Source organism: Diplotaxodon limnothrissa, linkage group LG11 (assembly GCF_057381915.1).
Source record: "Diplotaxodon limnothrissa isolate DT_005_m linkage group LG11, D_limnothrissa_male_GT1.1, whole genome shotgun sequence".
Taxonomy (NCBI): domain Eukaryota; kingdom Metazoa; phylum Chordata; class Actinopteri; order Cichliformes; family Cichlidae; genus Diplotaxodon; species Diplotaxodon limnothrissa.
This window is the reverse complement of record NC_140606.1, coordinates 33,423,289-33,444,175: the sequence shown is the minus strand read 5'-3', so window position 1 is coordinate 33,444,175 and position 20,887 is coordinate 33,423,289. Positions and strand designations below refer to the sequence as shown.

The window sequence follows — 20,887 nt, the reverse complement described above, 5'->3', positions numbered from 1 at the left end:
AGAAATTGTCAGAGCTAAAACAGCCGTTTTATCGTTGTGCTATTCTGTGATCACAGGAGCTCTATGCTGAGGATATTTTAGTGTTGTAAAACAGAAATCTTACATTTCTAAAACGGTGAGAAATCGCCAAGTGTAGTGTTGCAGGCACAGTTCCTCAGAAATGTGACCCTGATTCTCTCATGCCTTAGTTTATCTGCACATAAACAGTTTCCTTTAACAGTGTTTACTAAATATCAAAGTCAAAAGGTCGAGAAATTATATATAAGAAAGACGAGAACTTGTGCCGTGTTACTCAAACGAAAACTTTGTGGCAGCATCAGTTTCCTCTGCCAGTAAGCGCGTACACACATTTTCCAAAATGTCAAACTATTCTTTTAAAGCTGAAGGATAGGAAGGTGGGTTGGTGTGGTGATTGAGTTGAGTCACTGCTTTTTCTGAATGTTTCTGTTTATAAAGATGAACTATGCCTTTAATTTTAGATCGCTTCATACCTTTCCGTCTCGTTTCAGCCATCACGGCACCATATCAAGAATTTGTGGATGCAGCAGCGACCTTTTTAATCATTTAGGTTAAAATAAATCTTTAGCTGCATCCTCACAATGAATGGCAGAGATGTTGTGGGTCTTGTTTGATCCTCCTCCAGCTGCAAATACAAATCAGTGTAACATTTCTTACTTAATATTTTTTTTGTTTAGATTGCTGTAAAAAGCATCGCAGCACATAAACAAATGTAATCCCCAGGTGTTTCCCCCCCCCATCCACTCCAGCCTTCTACCCTCATTGGCTGGCTACAATCTACGCAGGCTGTAGTAACTTGTTTACTATTTTGTAACAGCGCAAAACTTTGTACTAATTTTCAAATAAAGAGGCTTTGATACCACAAAGGTTGACTGTCTACTGGATTTATTTCAGATTTTACAATAATGAATGATTAGTATCTTTTTTTAATTCCAGAAGGACAATTTTTGTAATATTCTAGGTTTAAGATATTTACAGTGTTACAAAGAAAAATAATCAACTTGTTAAGACGTGCTGATTTGTATGCTCCTCTGTTAACATAAAAACTGAACTGTACGCACTGATTGAGTTGGGAGTGCCTCCACATGCCTGCAACTTCATCTTTTATTCCAGCCATTAAATAATCACAGAGCGGCCAAGTGATGTCACACCCTTGGCGATGCTTTGATGACCAACAGTGAGGCGCCTGTGAAGTGGAGTGCATGCTGGGATTTTTTTTTTTTTTATAAGATGAGCGCAGGTTTGGTGCTGGAAGAGCAGACATGCTTCCATCCACCACACACGTAAAAAGGAAAGCAGCAAAGAATGAAGATAATACCAACGAGTGCATAGTGTTCTGGTCCCAGAAGCCATCAGTGATTGAAGGAGAAGCAAGTGTTTTTAGTTTCAAGCCTCACACCCCTAAAGCAGTGCAAAGTACACATTTCAATCTTCAAAACTGAACCCTTACAATCTGCCACTAGGCACATCTTGGTAATCAACCACTAAAATATCTCCAAGCCAATTTGTTTTGTTTTCCTTCTTTTTAAAGCAGGATTAGAAAGCGCTATAGGCCATCACTGACACCTGGTGGTAGAGTGGGTGAAAAGCAGAAATCTATAGTTTCATCTCAACGCTTGCTGAGGCTCCAGAGGGGATCCAGGCTACTGAGCGGGTCGTCTCCTTCGTCCCCTCGAGTTCCGTGGAGACCCTGGCCTTCTGCCGGCTGCAGAAAGCTTTGTTTAGTCACCCGCTGTTTCCCTCGACCCACCCCGTCCATGGAGAAGGCTTCAGGCGTCAGCGAGGCCAGGAGCTCCAGAGATGAAGGAGCCGGTGCAGAGGAAGCAGGAGGAACACTGGGCGGAGCCTCTGGGACTGGCTGATGGTTGGGTGCTGGCAGAGAAGAAGGGGAAACGGCATCAAGCCCGTTGGGTGGTGGAGGAGAGGCAGTGGGCGAAGTGAGAGGCGGGCTTAAGGAGGATGGGGGCTGTGGATCTGTGGCAGGACAGAGATCCTGGAGCTGCTGGATGTCCCCCAGTGAGTCAAGAGCAGGTAAGAGAGGGCCGACCTGCTCCTCAGCCTCCATGCCTGCATCTGTGGTACTTGGAGGCCGGATGCTTAGTTTAGCGATGGTGGCTTGAATGGAGCTGATGGGCATGTCACCGCCGAGGACAATATCCTGCTGAGATTCCTGTCTCGGGTAAGGCTTCAGAAAAACAGAGAGAGGTGTTTAAGAAATACAAATGAAAGAAGTGATGCAGAGAAAAAAAAACAAATACCTTCAGTACCTCAACTAACCAGAACTCACAATTCATTGGGAACAATCAGGAGTGCAAAACTGTAAACAATTAGAGGGTTACAGTCAGATTAAAGTTGTGCAATTAGATGTGAGATGCTAGGGATTTGTTTTAAGAACCATTTCAGAAGTCCATGTCTAGAAATCTACAATAGAGGTGAGTAAAGTTTTGACTGCATAGCTCACAACACTGAACAAAATTGGTTCCAGTAAATATATGTATGTGACATTCTGTCACCTACAAGCTGCGTGGCTATGGTTTTTCAAAGGATTATTAATCAGCAGCAACATATCTTTCCCTTTATGGTGCTTTGTGAGCCACTAACCAGTTGAACTTATTTGAAAGGACAGTATAAGAAGAATGACAAACCTTTGTGGCTGCAGAGTTGGTGTTCTTGCTGCAGGTGGCGGTCGTGATGCCGTGGCGCTGAAGAACCTGCTCGGCGTGCTTCAAAACAGCCTCATAGCAAAACTTCAGGTGGAGCTGGAGGCAGACCGAAAGATGATATAAAGTGTGTACTATATGAAGAGCTATTCATCAGCAGTGCCTGATTCATGATGTACTTTGTCAGCATAGTCACATATTTCTACATTTAGGATTTTTGAGCAGCACTTTGCAAAGTGTTCTGTGCAACTCTTCATTTATTTCATAATGCTTAATTAAAATTTAGGTTTTAAACTCCTTGAAATGTACAATCAGCTTTTTCTGTTGTCTATATGTACATTTTTGCGTATTGCAACTTTAAACCTGCGACAACAAAGATCAATCCTAAACACAACATCAGAGTCCCATCTCTTTCTTACCTTCTCCTGTAGCATGTTCTTCCTCTGTTGTCTCATCTTCTTCACCAGCAGTGGAAGGTCTGGGATCCCATTTCCTGCCTCCAGCTCCTGAACAGCTGCATACAGCAGACAGAAGGCGCCAGTGCGTCCAACACCCGAGCTGAGACAAAAAGTGTACAGACTGATTAACAACAACTGAGATGCTAAAATGAATAACAAGGATCAAAACTTAGTTGGTCTTTTATCAGCAGGAAGCAAAAACAGTACACGTGTGTTATGTGTTGTCTACACTTGAAGGCTATGACCCGGAGGGCCAGGAGCATTTACATGCATTGAAGAAATTCCCTGTATGTAAATGGAATGGACAGCCACAGAAATACGCTCACCTGCAGTGCACAACAACAGGTGTATGTAAGGGTCTCTGGTGAAAGTAGTGTCCATGAACCTCTTGGATGAACCGCAGCAGATTGCTCTTGCTATCAGGAAGGCCCCTAATGGGATATGAAGAAATAATATTTGATGTACTTACGTTGCACTGCCAGGCTGACTAAGAAAAGTCTTTATCTACAGTTTTTAATATAAAGAGATGACTTACAGCTCTGGCCAGGAAGTAAACTGGAGATGGACAACAGTCCGCTTTAGGCTTTGGTCACGGTACTGCAGACTGATCATGCGCTCCACGTGTGTTGGTGTCATCTTCTGTGTTGTTAGGCTGAGTGTTATTGGTCCCTGAGAGAGTTGCTGGCCACGCTCCGTTGGGAAGTAACGCCAAACCTTTCCCTGTGAGGATATGGAAAGATGTTAAACACACAAACAACAAAGTAAATTAATTTAATGATGTGTAGCTTAATTTATTTGAGAAAACAAAAAAAACAAAAAACAAACACAAAAAACTTTAAGTTCTCTTGTAAAAAACATTTTTACACACTACTGAAAAATAGTAATGTACAGATTATATACTTCCACTGTGCAAACTAAACTCTGTACCTTTTCCAGCTCCTGCTCCGAAACCAGCATAACAATCAGTGACACTTTCTGCTCATACACCATCAGCCAGAAATCTGCTGCTGTGCCGGTGAGCGGAGCCTGCGTGGCAATAAGGCGTGGGCAGTATGGTGACAGGTCTTCCACATAGCTAGCGTTAATGTAGTCATCTTTCCCTGACTGTAGCACCACACGGTTTATGTCATAGGGCATTACGTCCTGATGACGGTTCTTCATGGTGTAGCAGCGGGCAATAGCAATGGAAAGCTGGCGAGCATCTTTCTCCTGCTGGTCCTGTAGCTCTTTCCAGCGGGCATCCAGCACAGAAAGCCCTCCCTCATTCTCTGAGGGGTTCTCCAGGGAATCTACTTGGGCTCTGTAATGTTCTAGTTCACTGTGAAGGCGGGCGACACGCTCTGGGGCTTGGTATGGGTCACCCTGGATCAAGAGAACTCCCTGGGAGCTTTTCTTTCTACGCTCCCCATCCTGAGGGTCAGCTTTGGTGGGTTGGAGAACATTAGTGGGGGCCTTGGTGCCTCCCGGTTGGCTCTCTGGACTTGAGGACAGGAGGTCATCTGTGCTTGAGTTCTGTCGTTCAAACAGTGAAGTGGAGGAAGAAACAGCAGAGGGAGAGGGAAGAGTCGATTGGGCTGTGCCTCCAGGAGTCGGGGTTGAAGCGGGCCTCTGCTGAGGGTTCAGACCTAGAGAAGACGGACCTGGAGAGGGTGCAGGGGAGGGAGAAGGTGAAGGGGAAGGTGGGATACTGTTGGGTGGCTGTGATACTATAGGGCCTCCAGGAGTGGGCTGAATCATGTGCTGAGTAGGTGGGGCATGTATACCATGTGGGCCTATGGCAGTGGGTGGCTGTGGGGCACTTGAAGGTACATTAGGTCCTGGAGCTGGAGAATACATAGCTGAAGGCTGTGGATGTGTCATAGAAAGAGGAGCCTGAGGTTGTTGCGGAGCAGCAGGCTGTGGTGCCAGAGGCTGCTGAGGCATCATTGGCGCTGCTCCAGGGTAGCATACGCCCCCAGGATGAGGCAGCTGAGATTGGGGTTGGTTGGGCATCCGCATGGGCTGCTGCGGCATATTTGGCATGGGAGGCTGTCCAGGGTGATGGTGGTGCTGTGGGGGTAGTGTATTGGAGGGCATTTGAGGCATAGGCCCCCTTGGCAAGTGGCCCTGAGGACCAGGAACCATATGGGGTTGTGAAACAGGAGGCATCTGTGGGTGCATTGCAGAGTGAATGGGTTGGCTCGTTGAGGGCATGTAGTTTTGTGAAACCGGAGGCATCGGCTGACTTGTGGGGGGTGCTGGTGCTCTGGGACCACCTGGTATTTGCATCTGTGGGTGAGGCGGTATCTGCTGGGCACCGGGGGGCATGGAGACCTGTTGGTGCTGTGGTAGCATGTGTTGATGAGGGAGTGCTTGGGGCATCTGTTGGTTGGAATGGGGTGGGTAGGGTTGAGATACAGGGGGTGCTGCTTGAGAAGATGGGGGTCCTGGTGGGTGTGTAATCTGAGGTGGCCTTGGCATGGAGCCTGGCATCATTTGAGGGTGTTGAATATAGCCCTGTGGAGTCTGGTAGCCTTGGCCTCTTGGAGGCTTCGCCTGAAAGCCATTTTGTTGTGACTGTAGCTGACCTGGAAATGCCTGCTGGTACTGGGGAGGAACACCAGGCTGTTGGGGCATATATGGATGTGGGTAGGTTTGTTGGTTTTGAAGAGGATGAGAGCCAGGAACAGCCCTTGGTCCAGGCTGGTACCCCTGAGGGAGTGGTTGTCCAATTGGCTGGGGGTACTGCTGTGGATGCTTCTGCTGTTGGGACTGGGGAGTCTGGCCTATACCCGGAATGGGACCTGTCGGTTGGGGAACAAACTGGGGGTATGCCCCTATCTGTGGAGGCACAGTGTAACCAGCTGAGGCTGCAGGTGGGACAGGGTGGTGTTGTGTGGGGGTGTAGCTGGGTATAGGTGCCTGGATGCTGTCCACCGTGGTGGTTGAAGGTCGAACAGGGACAGGGGCAACATGGCCAGGTTGGGGAGCTTGAGGAGGGGGAGGCCGATAGCTAGGGAGCCCTGCCTGGGGTGGCATTTGTGGAGGCCTCTGTGGAGTCATCTGTGGTAGGGGCCCACGTGGCAGGGGTCCCTGTGCTGCATGAGTCCCTGCAGTAGGAAACTGAGCAATCCGTGCCAGGAGTTCTGGAGGTGGCAGGTTAGCAGGGAAGCATGGAAGACCAGCAGCTGAAGCAGCCGGCCAAGGCAGAGAGGTGCCACCCAAGTTAGCACCAGGTTGCATGTAGGCATCAGGACCCGGCAGATGTGCTGCAGTGCGAGGGAGGGAAGGAATATCAGGAGGCAGGCTGCGGAGATCCTCAGGCAGGTCACCTCCCAAGGCCAAGATGGCCGCATTGATCTGGGCCAGTTCTGGATCCTCTAGGCCAGAAGAGGTGGAGTCAACATCCTTTGGCTTAAGGGACGGCTTAGCTGCCGTCGGCCTCGCTGGTGGCTTTTTCTGGGTCTCTCTGAGGAACGGCCAACACAAAGAGGACAGCATGAAAAATCACAAATGTGGATAGCATTTGTCTTTTACAAGTAGTTATAAGTTACTACTACATGAAGTACTAGTGATTTGTTGACTATAATTAAAGTACTCAAAAAGCTTTAAAATATTATTCTAATGTCTTCCTTACTTTTCGAGTATGGGCTTCCTTTCCTCTGCCCTGGTCTGACACAGGGCCTTTGCCCTCTCCAGTAGACGTGATGCTTTAGCTTCCAGGTCATCGTAGAACTCTTTTCCCTCCTGTGATTTCTTCATCAGGTCCTCGTAGGCTTCATATGAGCCCACCAGTCCCTGGATAGTTGTGTTCCACTGCTGCTCAGTCTGGGTCAGGCTTTTCCGAACAGAAGCGTATTGAACATTGGCTTCGGTTAAAGCCTTCAAGATGTTTTCCTGCGCTGCGAGGTTCTGGTCGATGTATACCTTTACTTGTTCGTACTTCTTCAGCTGCTCCTCAAATATGTGCTGGAGAGACACAAGTTAATAAGTCTCTCACGACAGCATTTATTTAGCAACTTAAACAAATAACAGTGTAACGTGGTTGCAAATGTGTTTTGCCAAACACCTTCATGTCTGCTCGCTCCGTAGTGACGAGGGTGGATGTGATGTCATCCTGCTGGATGAGGTCACGTAGCTGTTTTTCCAAAGAGCTTCTCTGTTCCCTCATCTCCTGCACCTTTCCCAGGATCCGCTTCATGCACTGCAGACCTGCTACTTCCTCTGCACAGACACAGGTGCATGTACCGTATGTGTTTATATTCACAACTCAAACAAAATCATATTCACAGTTTGACCAGTTAAAAAATAAACAATTAAGCTGTAGGGTATCAAATAAGACATTGCTCACTATTTTCCGGCATTTTTTTTAAGAGAAAATAATTCCTTAGTCACTGGACAGTCAGCTGGCTTACTGATTTAAACTAATAAAAAAAATTAGCTACTAAAACATATTAAAACATATACTGGATTTTGTCATTTGACCTAAATCTTAAGACTTTCCATTATTCATTAATGCGCAGCCCTGACTGTAATGCTACAATAAAAGTAATATACAACTAGGTTTCATATTTATAGTAATTATCTAAACTTTTTAACTTTGAAGAGCAGAAAATCTTGGGTGACTTTAAATGACCCTAATGACTTTATCTGCTCTACTAAACCTTGCAAAATTACAGTAACCTCTCATTATCAAAAAGCCCTCACCTTCACTCAGCTGTGGCCGTGGCAGGGCTTCTCTCAGACTATCCAGTGGCCCCCCCAACAGACGCAGATTGCTGATGTGCAGGTTCATGGCCCGGTGGAGCTCCGTGTTGGTAAAACTGGCCTTCTCATGAGCCTCCATATACTTCTCAAGGTCTCTGCGGATTTCAGCCAGAGGCTGGCCCTGGGCAGCTGGGTGCAACTCACCCACAGCAGGGCCACCAACTTCCTGGAGGGCTCGCTCACCTGCTTCATCCACCTCTAGCACATCTCTGATCTCTTTCAGTGAAGACTCCACATCAGTAAAGACACCAGAGAGCACTGTGCAGGAGAGGACATGAATAGTCATGAAAATATTGCAAAAATTTGGGGGGGGAAATGTGGCTTTTAGTTATCAAGAGATCATGCATGCTTAATTTTGTACATGCATATTTGTGCAAACTATTATGGACACACACCACTCGCTAGGACAGTTAAAGGTCAGCAATATTTTAATGTTGTGACATGAAATAATCTTCAATTCAGCTTTGGATTTAATGAAGAGCTTTCACTTAAATAATTTGCTGTAGGGACAGCAAATTATTAATAATGACCCACAATTTCGCTGTTTGTCATCGGATGACCTACTCACGCAATTGCTTCAATTAGGAGACAACTGTTTCATAAGAATGTAGCTTTTCTAAATCAAAGTGTTTGATTAAATTATTGAGCACCAGCTGCTGTAGCTGGGAAAAACAATTCCAGCTGTTGAAATTCGAGGGTTTTGCGTCTTCACTGTGTAACCTCTGTGCACTCTCATAATAAAAGATAGCAACTGCAATTGTTAGGTCTGCTGTGCTTGCCTGTGGCACTCACCTTGCATGGACTGAATGAGGCTCTTGACGGTGTCAGGACGGACGCTGAGGGCAGCGCACTTCTCCATCAGGACTGGAGGAAGGTGGTTGTACATATCGAGGTTGTCTACAGACTCTGGCTCCAAGCCTAGAGAGTCCATGAACTGCCTGTAGAAGGAGGAGGCAATAACAGTTACCTAATACTGCAACAGAATCTTTAAAACAAAACCCTAGTATTTTAAGTACTTTAGTATTTAATGTGGGTATAGATTAAAAGTTTTGCTGTACCAAGATTGGTTCTTATTTAAAATTCAACTGGGGGAAAGAGAGATATTGAGTAAGCCTTAGTTCGTTTACCACTTGAATGCAAAATTAATGACACATCATACTCACTCTAGTGTTTCATTCTTGCTTTCAATCTTAGCCATCACATCCCTCAACAGCTTGGCCTTTTCTTCACTGAAAAAAAAAATACATAAGATATAAAAATGAAGATGAATAACGTACTAAAATATGATTGCGGATATTTTCCCATTTCTAGGATGAACTTGACATCCACAGAGGGAGCCTACCTGTACAAAGAAGAGGCTTCGTGGGCAGCCATGGGCACCAGTTTGGCAAAAAGGTCTGGTCCAGTGACAGTCGGGTCGGTGGGATTGACCGGCAGAGCTTTCACCAGAGGAGCACCTAGAAAGACAAAAAACATTTATGTAAAAGCGCAGATGAGCATAAAAGGAGAGCATGTAACCAAATGCATTCAAAAGAAGAGACTACTGTCATTTTACTTTTTAGCATCACTTGTACCTAATTTTACTCTTACATCCCAAACGTGGGGCAACTTGATTCAACAAACATAAGTTTGTCTTAATGAAATAAAAATATTCACAAAAAAAAAATCTTTGGTAACATCTCAAATCTGAATATTTAAGAATGTCTGCAGTATTATGACAGAGTAAATCACTTACTTTGGTTATGGGAAAATTAACCAACCAAGAAAAAGCAGTTTAATCAGTCAATAAAGTAGACTGATACCCCAACGTAATTTGAAAAAACTGCTTGGCCACTGGTCTGTTTCAAAACAGAGAATCATGTTCTGCCCTCAAAACATCACTTTATTGCATTTAGTCATTAGTAGTTATTAAACTTTCATTCTGTCTCTCTCTGCTTTCTGCTCTTTCCTATCACCTCAAACTGGTCGCAGCAGATGATTGGTTCTGCTGGAGGTTACTTCCGGCGAGTTTTCCCCCCATAGGGGGTTTTCTAATTGTTGAAGTTTCTTTCTAAAATTGTGGGATCTTCTCCCTACAATAAGAGCACCCTGAGATGACCGTTTGTGAATTTGTGCTATATAAATAAAATTGAACTGAACTGAACATAATTCAATTAATTGACGGCTTATTTCTCAAAAAGGGCCTAATCTAGAATAAATGGTTGTCAACTTTTGCATTTAAATATAAAAACTGGCTAATATTAGCTTTGACTGTGCATTACTGTTGGCCAAGCATAACATGACATGCAAAACTACTTTAGAAACGACATATACATTAAAATCCATGAATTTTACTTAGTGAAACTTGATGATTAAAATAATTATATCCAAGGAAAACAGAAAACAAAGGCACGACACCAGGATAAAAATGAAGGAAGATATACAAAAACATATTCATACACAGTGTATACATATTTGCAACACCCTATATGCAAAACCAGCTTTGCATGTACTGACTGAGCGAAACATACTGATGCTTCCTGTTACCTTTTACAGAGGCTAGAGTCTCCAGAGACGGAACAGTCTCATGATAAATGAAATCATTGTCCTTTTTGGCAGAGTTAAACCTGCAAGGTCAAAGAAAAAAAAAGCTCAAAAACCGCTGATGATCATGAAGTGGCCGTAACTGTTAACTAAGAGTTTTTGCTCACTTTCCACCGATAACATCCATGGTGAACTTCAGGGCCTCTTGCACGCTGTCAGGTTGTCCCTGGTTGTAGTAGGATAAAAGGAGAATTCAGAACGAGTGATTGAACATCTTTTTTCTAAATCACAGAGTGTGTTTCCAGTAATAGGAGGTCTATGCATCTGTATGATGCATGTCTGCAAAGACAACTTCAGAAAATTTGATTCTCCCAAAAACATTTGAAGTTCAAGTGTGAAAACAGTTCAAAGAAAGTTCAAGTCACACTAAAACGACCTAAGCATGGATTGCCGGGAAGGTAGAGAGAAGTAGTACCTTTGCTAGTTTGACGGCTTCATTGAGTTTGTCCAAGGAGCTCTGCAGGTAAGCCAACTGTGGGGGAAAATGAGCATTTAAGCCATTTAACCGACAGAAAAATAAACATGACTCAACAAAACTAACTAAGAAACTGGTCAAACTAACTGAAACAGTTTTACCTCTAAAATTTAAAATAAAACTAACCATTGTGACACTCAAACGTCATGTTTAATTCAGATTAAAAGAAACTATTCCCTTATTAGTACCAAGAAGGAAAGAGTTTCTTTCCAGTTTCCCAGGATGTCAGGAAAGGGTACATGTCACTAATGTCACTAGTTCCTGGTGGCAGGATGCCAGTAAGACAGGAAGAGTCTTCATTCTTACATATTTGTTTTTAAACATAAATAAATCTATGAGGTAACATAACCACTGTGCTCTAATGTGCCGCCACCAACCCCCACAAACCAAATGTTAGTCATAGGTATTGGTTTGTTAATAGTGTGATATTTTCTCATTTTCACATTCTTACTAAGATTAAGATAAAGAATATCCTATTACCTCCTGAGAACAGTGGAAAAAAATGTCACGTCACTGTCTTTACAGTTAGGCTAGTTCAGCTGCATACTAGCCCAGCTTTATACGCAGCATACAGACATGTTAAAAAAAAAGGTCAAAGAGTGTATTTCAAGAAATGCAAAACAACAGTTTTTTAAGCGATGACGAGCTGGCATTTTTAGAGTTCTTGCCACTCAAAGCACTATGAGCTGTGTGCACTTTAACCACTTTAAAATCACCAACAACCAAATAAGAGTTCATTGAATGTGGGAGGAAGCCACAGTGTTCAGAAGAAATTCATACAGGCATATGGTGAACAGGAAAACACCACACAGAAAAGCCCCGTTTGATATGAACCCAGGACCTTCCTGCGTTCAGGCAACATTGCTAACCACTGAACCAGCTCGCCACTCAAAGATTTGCAGCACCAGGTGGGCTTCCATACGTGTGCTAACCAGGAAAAACCAACTTAGGCGAAAGATCAGACCACAGCGGACTCACTATGTTGATGTGGCTGTAAGGAAAATGATCAGCTGGAAACCCTCAATTTGAGCAATACATGTGCATTAGTAGAGATTATAAGACAAAAATACCCTTTCTAATCTAGTTAAAGAAAAAATACTTGTTTGTCTTTATTTCAGTTGAACTGTTAGACAATTAAATGTATTAATAACATTAGAAAATGGGAAAATTTTAAAATTATATCAGCACTAATTCCTCTCGTGGGATTTTTAATCATATCAGTAGCAATGCAGCAAAATATGACTGCACAAATATAAACCACAGCACCCTGACAGTGGAAAATAAATAATGCATCTGTGTGTTGGTCCTACCCGTTCTCCATACTTTTGCTGCTCCTCTGCCTGTTTTCCCATATGAAGCTGTTGAGAGAAGCGAAAGCAATTACTGAGACCAAACTCAGCACACACAAACAAGTGCATACATGTAGGGAACTAATTTGCCCCATAAACACTCACATGCGCGATAGAAGCAAAGTAATAAATCTTCATCTGAACCAGTTTCTTCCAGTCTTTCTGGATCTTTCCCAGCATGGAAGCCGTCTCCGAGTTCTCCAGAGCCCTGCACGCTTCTTTGTAGTAATCCACCACCTGTAGCAACAGGGCCGCAGTTATTAGCATTTAATATTAAAATTAATGATGACTATATGATTCATATTTAATGGTAAGAAGTCAACCTGAGCACTTATGCGAGCAACCAGGAAACTCTTCCTGTTGTCCAACATGGACTTCTCCAGAAGACATTCCTGAGCCTGGCCCTGCGAGAGGGACCAAGGTTAAGGACACTCATTTGTTTTGTGTGTGTGTGTGTATTTTAATCTATGCATGCGCATGTAGGTGTGTAATCTACCAGCATAAGGTTGATGTTGAGGTTCAGAATCTGGTGGCTCATATCCACACTGAAGTTGTGGCTGAAATGGTCTCTCAGGTAGGAGAAGGCTCCTGCTGAGCACTGGAAATGAGTGCAGGACACCTTCATCCCCTAAAAATGAAACAGAAAGAGTCAGTGGGACTGTGTGAGCAAACAAAATGGCCAGAATTACTCTGCGCCCATGTATGTGTCTCTCTTACCTCCTCAGATACCCTGTTGTCCATGGCTCCCAACATGGAGTGCAAGGCCCCTGCAGACAATCCACAGATAAGTTTGGTGGAATTTGTAGGTTTTGTTGTTCACATTCAGTAAATAATTGGCATTTAAGCTGAAAATTATCTGAATTTCTCCGCATTGTTCTTTAAAGGAAGTGATTTGTGTGACACGCTCAATAGTGGCATGCCCCTACAGCATATACAATATGGTACTGAGGGGTTTCATGTACATATTTAACATTAACTTCTGAAAATCTCCAACACCCTGAAGAAAAAGCGATTGTTTGTGTCAACCATAGAATTCTGAAATAACACAAGTCAAAGCTAACACAAGTAAACACAAAATGCAGTTTCTAAATGAAGGTGTTTATTATTAAGTTATTATGTTATGACATAAATTAAAATGGTAAATGGCCTGTATTTGTATAGCGCTTTACTAGTCCCTAAGGACCCCAAAGCGCTTTACACATCCTGTCATCCACCCATTCACACACACATTGACACACTGGTGATGGCAAGCTACATTGTAGCCACAGCTGCCCTTGGGCGCACTGACAGAGGCGAGGCTGCCGAACACTGGCGCCACCGGGCCCTCTGACCACCACCAGTAGGCAACGGGTGAAGTGTCTTGCCCAAGGACACAACGACCGAGACTGTCCAAGCGGGGGCTCGAACCGGCAACCTTCCGATTACAAGGCGAACTCCCAACTCTTTGGAAAGCTGAGTTTCGCCTGCCACACCTGTTCTCAGTCAAGACATCACTTAAGTAGGCCCTGCCTGACAAAGTGGAGCAGACAAAAAATATAATGAATTCTGCTGTCTACCAAAAAATCCTGAAGGAGAATGTCAAGCCATCTGTTTGTGACCTCTAGCTGAAGCGCACTTGGCTTTTGCAGCAGGACAATGATCCAAAACATATCAGCAAGTTTGTTTCTGAATGACTTGAAAGAAAAACCAAAATGAAGACTTTGGAGTGGCCTAGTCAAAGTCCTGACCTGAATCTGACTGTGATGTTGTGGCACGACATTGAAAAGGCACTTCATGCTTGAAAACCCTCCAATGTGTCTGAATTACAACAATTCTCCAAAGATGCTTCGACAGTGTTGTAAAAGACTCATTGTGAGTTATTGCAAACGCTAAATTGTAGTTGTTGGTGCTAAGTTATTATGTATTGGGAGTAATCACTTTTTCCCACAGGGCCATGTAGCTTTGGATTTCTTTTCCCTTAATAACAAACACCCTCATGGATGAAGCTCCATCTGATTAAAATATAATTTAACAAATACTACAGTACTGAGCAAGACAGCATCGGACGTTCCAATCAATTGCTTTCATGTTTTTCATTTTTTGTTTTGTTTTTTTAAACTGACATGTTCAGATGCGTTTAACTGTTACAGTTTATTACTATTATTGACTCTAAGTGACTCACCCAGATTGTACAGGATGCAGGCTTGCTCATAGCTGATGTCATCATGGGTGACTGTTTTTCCAGAGAAAATTTCAGTCCTGTTTTCCAAAGAAAATAGAAAAGTAATATCATATATTATTGATTTCTAAACCATAGTATTAGAATGACACTGTATTCATAGACACTACAGAAAAAACACTGAAGGACTGCATTAATTAAATGCAGTTGAATTAAGTCTAAATTAGAATTTAGCAGTACAGGTTCGCACGCCTAATGTCAGTTCATTCATTCTATCCACATCCCAACATTCAGCAACTAAGCCAGTGTGCTGACACTGCTCTCTACGAGCAAGCTGCAGTGAGTGTGTCTCTAAAATAAGCTTCTCTGGTGTTCAGCAGTACAGACTGCAGTTGGATGGGTATGTGTAAACACTCCATACAGTTTCTGTGGATTCCTGTGTGTTATTACCATGAGATGGGTACTGCAGCCTCCTGGCCGGTTCCCATGGGCACCCGGCTCTGCAGATAATGCAGCTGGCCAAAGTACTTCCTCAGTGTGCTGCATCCCTCGAAATCCCTCGTCACATTCACTGCGCTCTGCGAAGCAGACACAAACATTGTGTTTCTGTTGTGTTTAATCAGCTACAAAAATCATTACTCTTGCAAAGACGCTGTGACCCAGCCCAGCGATGAATTATGTAACAATGGGTTTCAGTGCTTAATGCTCAGAATTTATCATTTTCCTTGGCAACACTTCAAAAGGCCTCATTATGATATGATTGATAACTTGTATCAGAATGTTTTGTATTGAAAATCCCTGTCCACATGGAAATACTACTATTAATGTAAAACTGCACACATATGACTATACATGATGATCTTAACCTCATCACAAAACAGACAGTTTGTAGTTGTGATGCACTGGATGGAGGTTTCTTTTACTATCTGGTTGGGATTGTCAGTGTTAAGGTTAAATATTAATGACTTTACGTGATAACCAAGTTTATTCATCACAATTTTATTTACACAGTCCTTTCAAGGTGCTTTATAGTGAACAGTATACACCTTGCAGTGTTAGAGAGAGAATCCCAATAATCAAAAGATCCCCTGTGAAGAAGCACTTAGCAATGGTGGGAAAGAAGAACTGTCAACAGAACACGGCGTCCTGCAACAAACACTATAACCCCGGCAATATCCCAGTAAGGACTCATAGCCGTATGTGAACTATGCCTGGAAGTTGGGAACACTTAATTTCAGGTACAAGGAGATGCCTAAAAGTGAATTCCACTATATTCAATAGCAACCCACATAACGATGGACAAGTCCGAGTCACAGAAATCTGACTGAGAATACTTTGACACAGTGCTCACCTGCCGCAGCGTCTCCAGTTTCTTCAGCTGTTCGTTGTAGTTGTCCGGATTCTCTCCATAGTTCTTCAAGATGAACTAGAGAAAAAGAAGCAGAAGCAAGAAGTAGGTGAATGTGCTGCTGAAACTCAGGTAAAAACCAAATTAAATGAAGGGTTAAATCCTAATAAAGAAATAAAATATCATCTCTAATACTGAGGGTTAAATTCTTTAGAAAAAAAAATTCAAATGTCTTTGAACTGGGGCTCATAACTCATTATGTTAATCTTTAGTCTTGAGCATAAGCCAAGCATTTAGACTCTTGGAGCTTCAAGACTTCCCATCATGCTTTGCCAGGACTCACACTGTCCCCCATAAGCACTACAATAAGCTTTAAGCTACTACCGTAATTGTCAGGTCAGGAGGTAAACAGCCCTGCAGATACTCATTCTTCTACTAGTGCTTTTGTTTCAATTTTAATTCAATCATGGAAAGGTCACAATGACAAAGCAAGAAGACAGGCACAGTCACGTTGTTACTCCTTCAGGCCAAATATGTGCTGTTGTGCATTAGTTTGGGGTAAACAGAGAAAATGTTGGTATTTTAGATACATTTTAAAATAATGTTGTTCTGATCGACTACCCCTTATTTAAAGGCTACACTTTTAAGGCCAATAAAAATAATAAAATAATCATTCTTAGTATTTTTTAAGAAAACACTCTGTCGTTAAATTAAATCAAAATAAATCTTCCTATTACCAAAAAGAATTACTAATAAGAAAGTCTGAAACTGCATCTCCACCTCCACAGTGGCTAAAAATATACTCCACACCATGTATGAACTGAATCCTTGGACCTAAAAGGATGTCTGGATCCAGATCAGTTTGTGACATTTTTGTGGAAACATCAAGATAACATCTCTCGAATTTGCTTAGATAAATCTGAAATACATTTGTGAAACTATGATCCCACAAGTGCAATTTTGTTCTCTGTGCCATAACGATTTGCTAACAAACAAACCAAACCAACCATATAACCCCTCTGATTATTGTATTTAGTCATGAGGACAAAGTCCTTTTACGTGCACGAGGAAGAAGTTAGGGAAGACAAATGAGTCACCAGATAAAGATGATACCAGCTTTAATAAGCAGTCAAATGATCTGGAGTTTAAATATCCCAGATGAGTTTTGGAAGCAGCAGGCCTAAAAAAAAATCCGTTAATATTTAATTTTCTTTTTTTCAAGCTAAGAGCGAAATCCCTTTTTGACACCATACAGGAATAGGCTCTTCTAACGCCCAATGGGAAAAATAAAGCTTGGACGCTCACATAAACAAGGTTTTCTCCCAGAATGGATTTGAAAGCACCAAAAAAAAAAAGGGCCCGAAACTCTTTCTTTTTTCCTATTTTTTAAAGAGTTATTATCTTCCATATTTGTCCTCTACAATTTTGTTTGTTTCTGTTTTTAAATGCCTTTATTTGTTTTTAACATGCGCTACATAACAGGATAGCCCATCTTTCTTACGGTTAAGGTAAGAAGTAGCGTCACAGGTTTAGTGACAACTTTCCCTGTGTATTTCGTTATAGAAGCTTATGTAAACCCGTGTTTATTATTAAGCAGGCTGATAGTTTGAATAGTACAAACTGCTCCGCTCGCTCAGGTGCATGTGACAATGAGATCATTGTTTATTATTCTCATGTCGGAAGGCTGACTCGAGGCGTAGGAGTCCTAGAAATACTCACATATGCCTTTCGCGTTGGCAGTATTTTGATCGATTCCTACAAAGCTAGCCACTTAGCTGAAAGCTAAATATCAACTTGAGTTTTTAGCTTATTACCAGCTAGCAAGCAGCTTGCTAACGTTAGCAAACAAAGGCAGTGAGCAGGAGGGGTTTGCCTGACACAGACCTTTGCTAGCACGTCAGCTACCCGTTCTGGAAAAATCTTTTACCCTCGACAGGTAGCGACAACTGTTGCTTTGAGTTATGGCTAGCGGTATCCACTTGACAAGGTTATCCCTTCGTTCATAATCCTTGTTTAATTGACTTTCGACCTCAGCCCTGTTGCTCCACTCCCCACCCAGCTCACCTGCCTCACGGACGGGCTGAACTGGAACTCCCCAGCCTCTTTCAGATCCAGCCAGATCATCGGCATCCGGGGGACCGCCTCCATCGCGGCCGAATCTACACGGAGCTCTCAGTCGGTGCGATGTCAAAATCCCGCTGACGAATTTGTGGACGTTAACGGTTTTCCTGAAGATAGCTTTTCCCCCCAAACAACTGTGTCATGTATCCATTTACACTTCAACCGGAAACTGGAAACACACGTGACGTAGGCCTTCGATATGCTTGTGAGCGTTTCTGGGAAATGTAGTTCCTGAAGAAACTAGACTTAGGATATAAATCACACTGGAAAGTAGCTAACGTATAATTTTATTATACAGCCACAAATTTAAAACATTTACAACTAAATATTTTATAGGAAAAAAGTGAACCCAATATAATTGATTTTCTTGTGTCAGAAGAAATGAGAAAGATACAAATCGCCATAGCAAGAGTGAAATGTTTTTGTTATACTTTTAAAACTTTAACCTAAATCAAATCTTTTTTTAATAATATATTTATATTATGTAAAGCTAATTGGTTAATGTGGTCATAGTTTTTAACTTCTTAGTTTTTAATTTATTACAGTAAATTAAAAACTACAACTGCACACTCATGTCTTTAAACTAATTGTTTAATTAAACCATAAGGATTATTTGTTAAGGAATGGTTTACCATGATACTCTTTTTTAAATGTTGAGCAGCCTATTGGTTATTTTATTTTCAGCACTTCACCAATGAGTGAATGATTCTCCTGGAGAGAACAGTAGTGCATATTGGGCTGCAGATGCTGGGGATCATAATGTCAGAGTTCTAAAAACAACTGGGTCACAGCCTGGGGCAGCTGTTACAGATTAATTATGGAATAATATTTAGCCTAATCCATAATAAGATGCATGTGCATACTCGTCTACCTCCATGGAACACTGATTGTTTTGGCTTTACAGACATTAGAGTTAAAATTATGCAAACTGGCAATGAAGTTCTAAACAGTAAACAGCGTCACCTGTTAAAAAGGTTTTTCTGGGAACTAGTGGCAGTTTTTGAAGGCGCTGTGTATTTATTGCATGTTCACACGATCTCTGCATTTTAAAATAAGTGGAGAAATTGGAGCTTTCACCTTTTTATCTTTTTAAAACAGCCACATCCGGGATCATTTATATTTATGAATTAAAGGACTGCTGCTAATGAAATGGGGCAGACCCATCTCCTCTCCTAAAGTAAAGCCGACTGTGTGAGTGAAAGTTATGATCATTTACATTTCTGTTACCGTGGAGTGTCAGCTTTGGCTGATAAGCTGTCATATTTGCGGCAGTGTATGAGAGAGAGCTGGAAACTCCCTAGTCTGTGACAAACTCATACATCATTTCCTTCTTGTAATTACATGAAAAAGAAAAACTTATGCAAGAGGGCTTTTTTTTTTTAGCCTGTAGGTTATGTTTATGGTAAATCTGAGATCTAGATGGTGACAGGAGTTCAGTTATAAGATGACAGAAGTTCTTTTGGAGTGGTAATTCAACAAAATATTACTGAAAGTGGAATGACAGTGTATAAATCATAGAAATTACTCCGGCTTAGGTTCTACACAAATATTTACCTACATTATAGCAGCTACCAGCCTTGAAGTACTTATTAGATCAGTGAAGGTGCACTCAGTGTAGGTAGGTAGGTAGGTAGGTAGGTAGGTAGGTAGATAGGTAGATAGATAGATAGATAGATAGATAGATAGATAGATAGATAGATAGATAGATAGATAGATAGATAGATAGATAGATAGAGGAAGTGGCTGACATCCAGAAGTCCCACTAGTGGCTGGACAAAGCTGGACTGAAAGACAGCACACAGGCTCTAATCATGGCAGCACAGAAGCTGAGCACAAGATCCACAGAGGCTGGGATCTATCACACCAGGCAAGACCCCAGGTACAGGCTGTGTAGAGATGCCCCTGAGACAATCCAGCACATAACAGCAAGCTTCCAAGATGCTAGCAAGCAGGGCATACATGGAACGCCATAACCAAGCGCCCGGCATAGTATACAGAAGTATCTGTGCTGAGTATGACCTGGAAGTCTCGAGGTCTAAATGGAACACACCCCCTAGGGTAGTGTTGACTGACTGAGCTAAGATCCTGTGGGACTTCCAGATACAGACGGACAAAACGGTGGTGGCTAACCAACTGGAGATAGTGGTGGTAGACAAGGTGGCTGTAGTGATAGATGTAGCATCAGGAAGAAGGAACACGAGAAGCTGGAGAAGTACCAGTGGCTCAGACAAGAGCTCGAGAAGATGTGGAGAGTGAAGGTAACGGTGGTCCCAGTGGTAATCGGAGTTCTAGGTGCTGTGACTCCCAAGCTAGGCGAGTGGCTCCAGCAGATCCCAGGAACAACATCGGTGATCTCTGTCCAGAAGAGCGCAATCCTGGGAACAGCTAAGATACACATGTTTGAAATGTTTGAAATAAAAATGAAATAAAAAAAATAAAAAAAAGATACTGCACAGGACCCTCAAGAAGCTCCCAGGCCTCTGGTAGAGGACCCGTGGTGGAAGGATTGACCGCCCACAGAGACAATAGGGGAATTTATATATATATAGCTAAGCTGCAAACCCGCCTCACCCGTTTTTTGACATGACAAAAAAGAAAAACACACATTTTAAAAATAATAAATAATAGTAATCTGTAACCATCTTGCATGGTTTTCAGTAACGTCACCCTGTGCAGAAAACACCTGTCTTCATATGTGGTTATCTACAGTTGTTCTCACGTTCTCTTCATTCTTCTTCTGCCCTCTGTTGTGTTTTTCATTTTCTTACCACCAGAGGGCACTGTGTGCCTCTGTACAGAACAGCGTCAGAGCATCAACACCGAAGACGTGCTGAAAACGACGGCACTGCACTGGGAGGCTCCGCACGGCCACAGGGAGCTGGCCGAGCTCCTGCAGGGGTGCGGTGCAAATGTCCTCTCCCACAGCGAGCTCGACATGATGGATCCCAGGAACACTGAGCTGAACGTACTG

General features: G+C 42.7%; 1 protein-coding gene across 1 annotated transcript; it reads right to left on the bottom strand.

Moving 5' to 3' along the window:
- Positions 1–985: 985 nt before the first annotated feature.
- ptpn23a (protein tyrosine phosphatase, non-receptor type 23, a) lies at positions 986–18,067 on the bottom strand. Its single transcript, XM_085366653.1, has 24 exons — positions 17,860–18,067; positions 15,799–15,873; positions 14,898–15,025; positions 14,451–14,527; positions 13,007–13,056; positions 12,786–12,917; positions 12,613–12,693; positions 12,395–12,526; positions 12,251–12,298; positions 10,881–10,937; positions 10,573–10,631; positions 10,409–10,488; positions 9,225–9,339; positions 9,046–9,111; positions 8,675–8,820; positions 7,823–8,140; positions 7,185–7,339; positions 6,753–7,084; positions 4,064–6,584; positions 3,672–3,856; positions 3,463–3,567; positions 3,098–3,236; positions 2,664–2,777; positions 986–2,203 (listed from the first exon to the last, which is right to left on the bottom strand). Exons 1-24 carry the CDS (start codon positions 17,941–17,943, stop codon positions 1,628–1,630), a joined length of 5,775 nt encoding a protein of 1,924 aa, XP_085222779.1. The 5' UTR covers positions 17,944–18,067; the 3' UTR covers positions 986–1,627.
- Between the last annotated feature and the right edge of the window lie 2,820 nt (positions 18,068–20,887).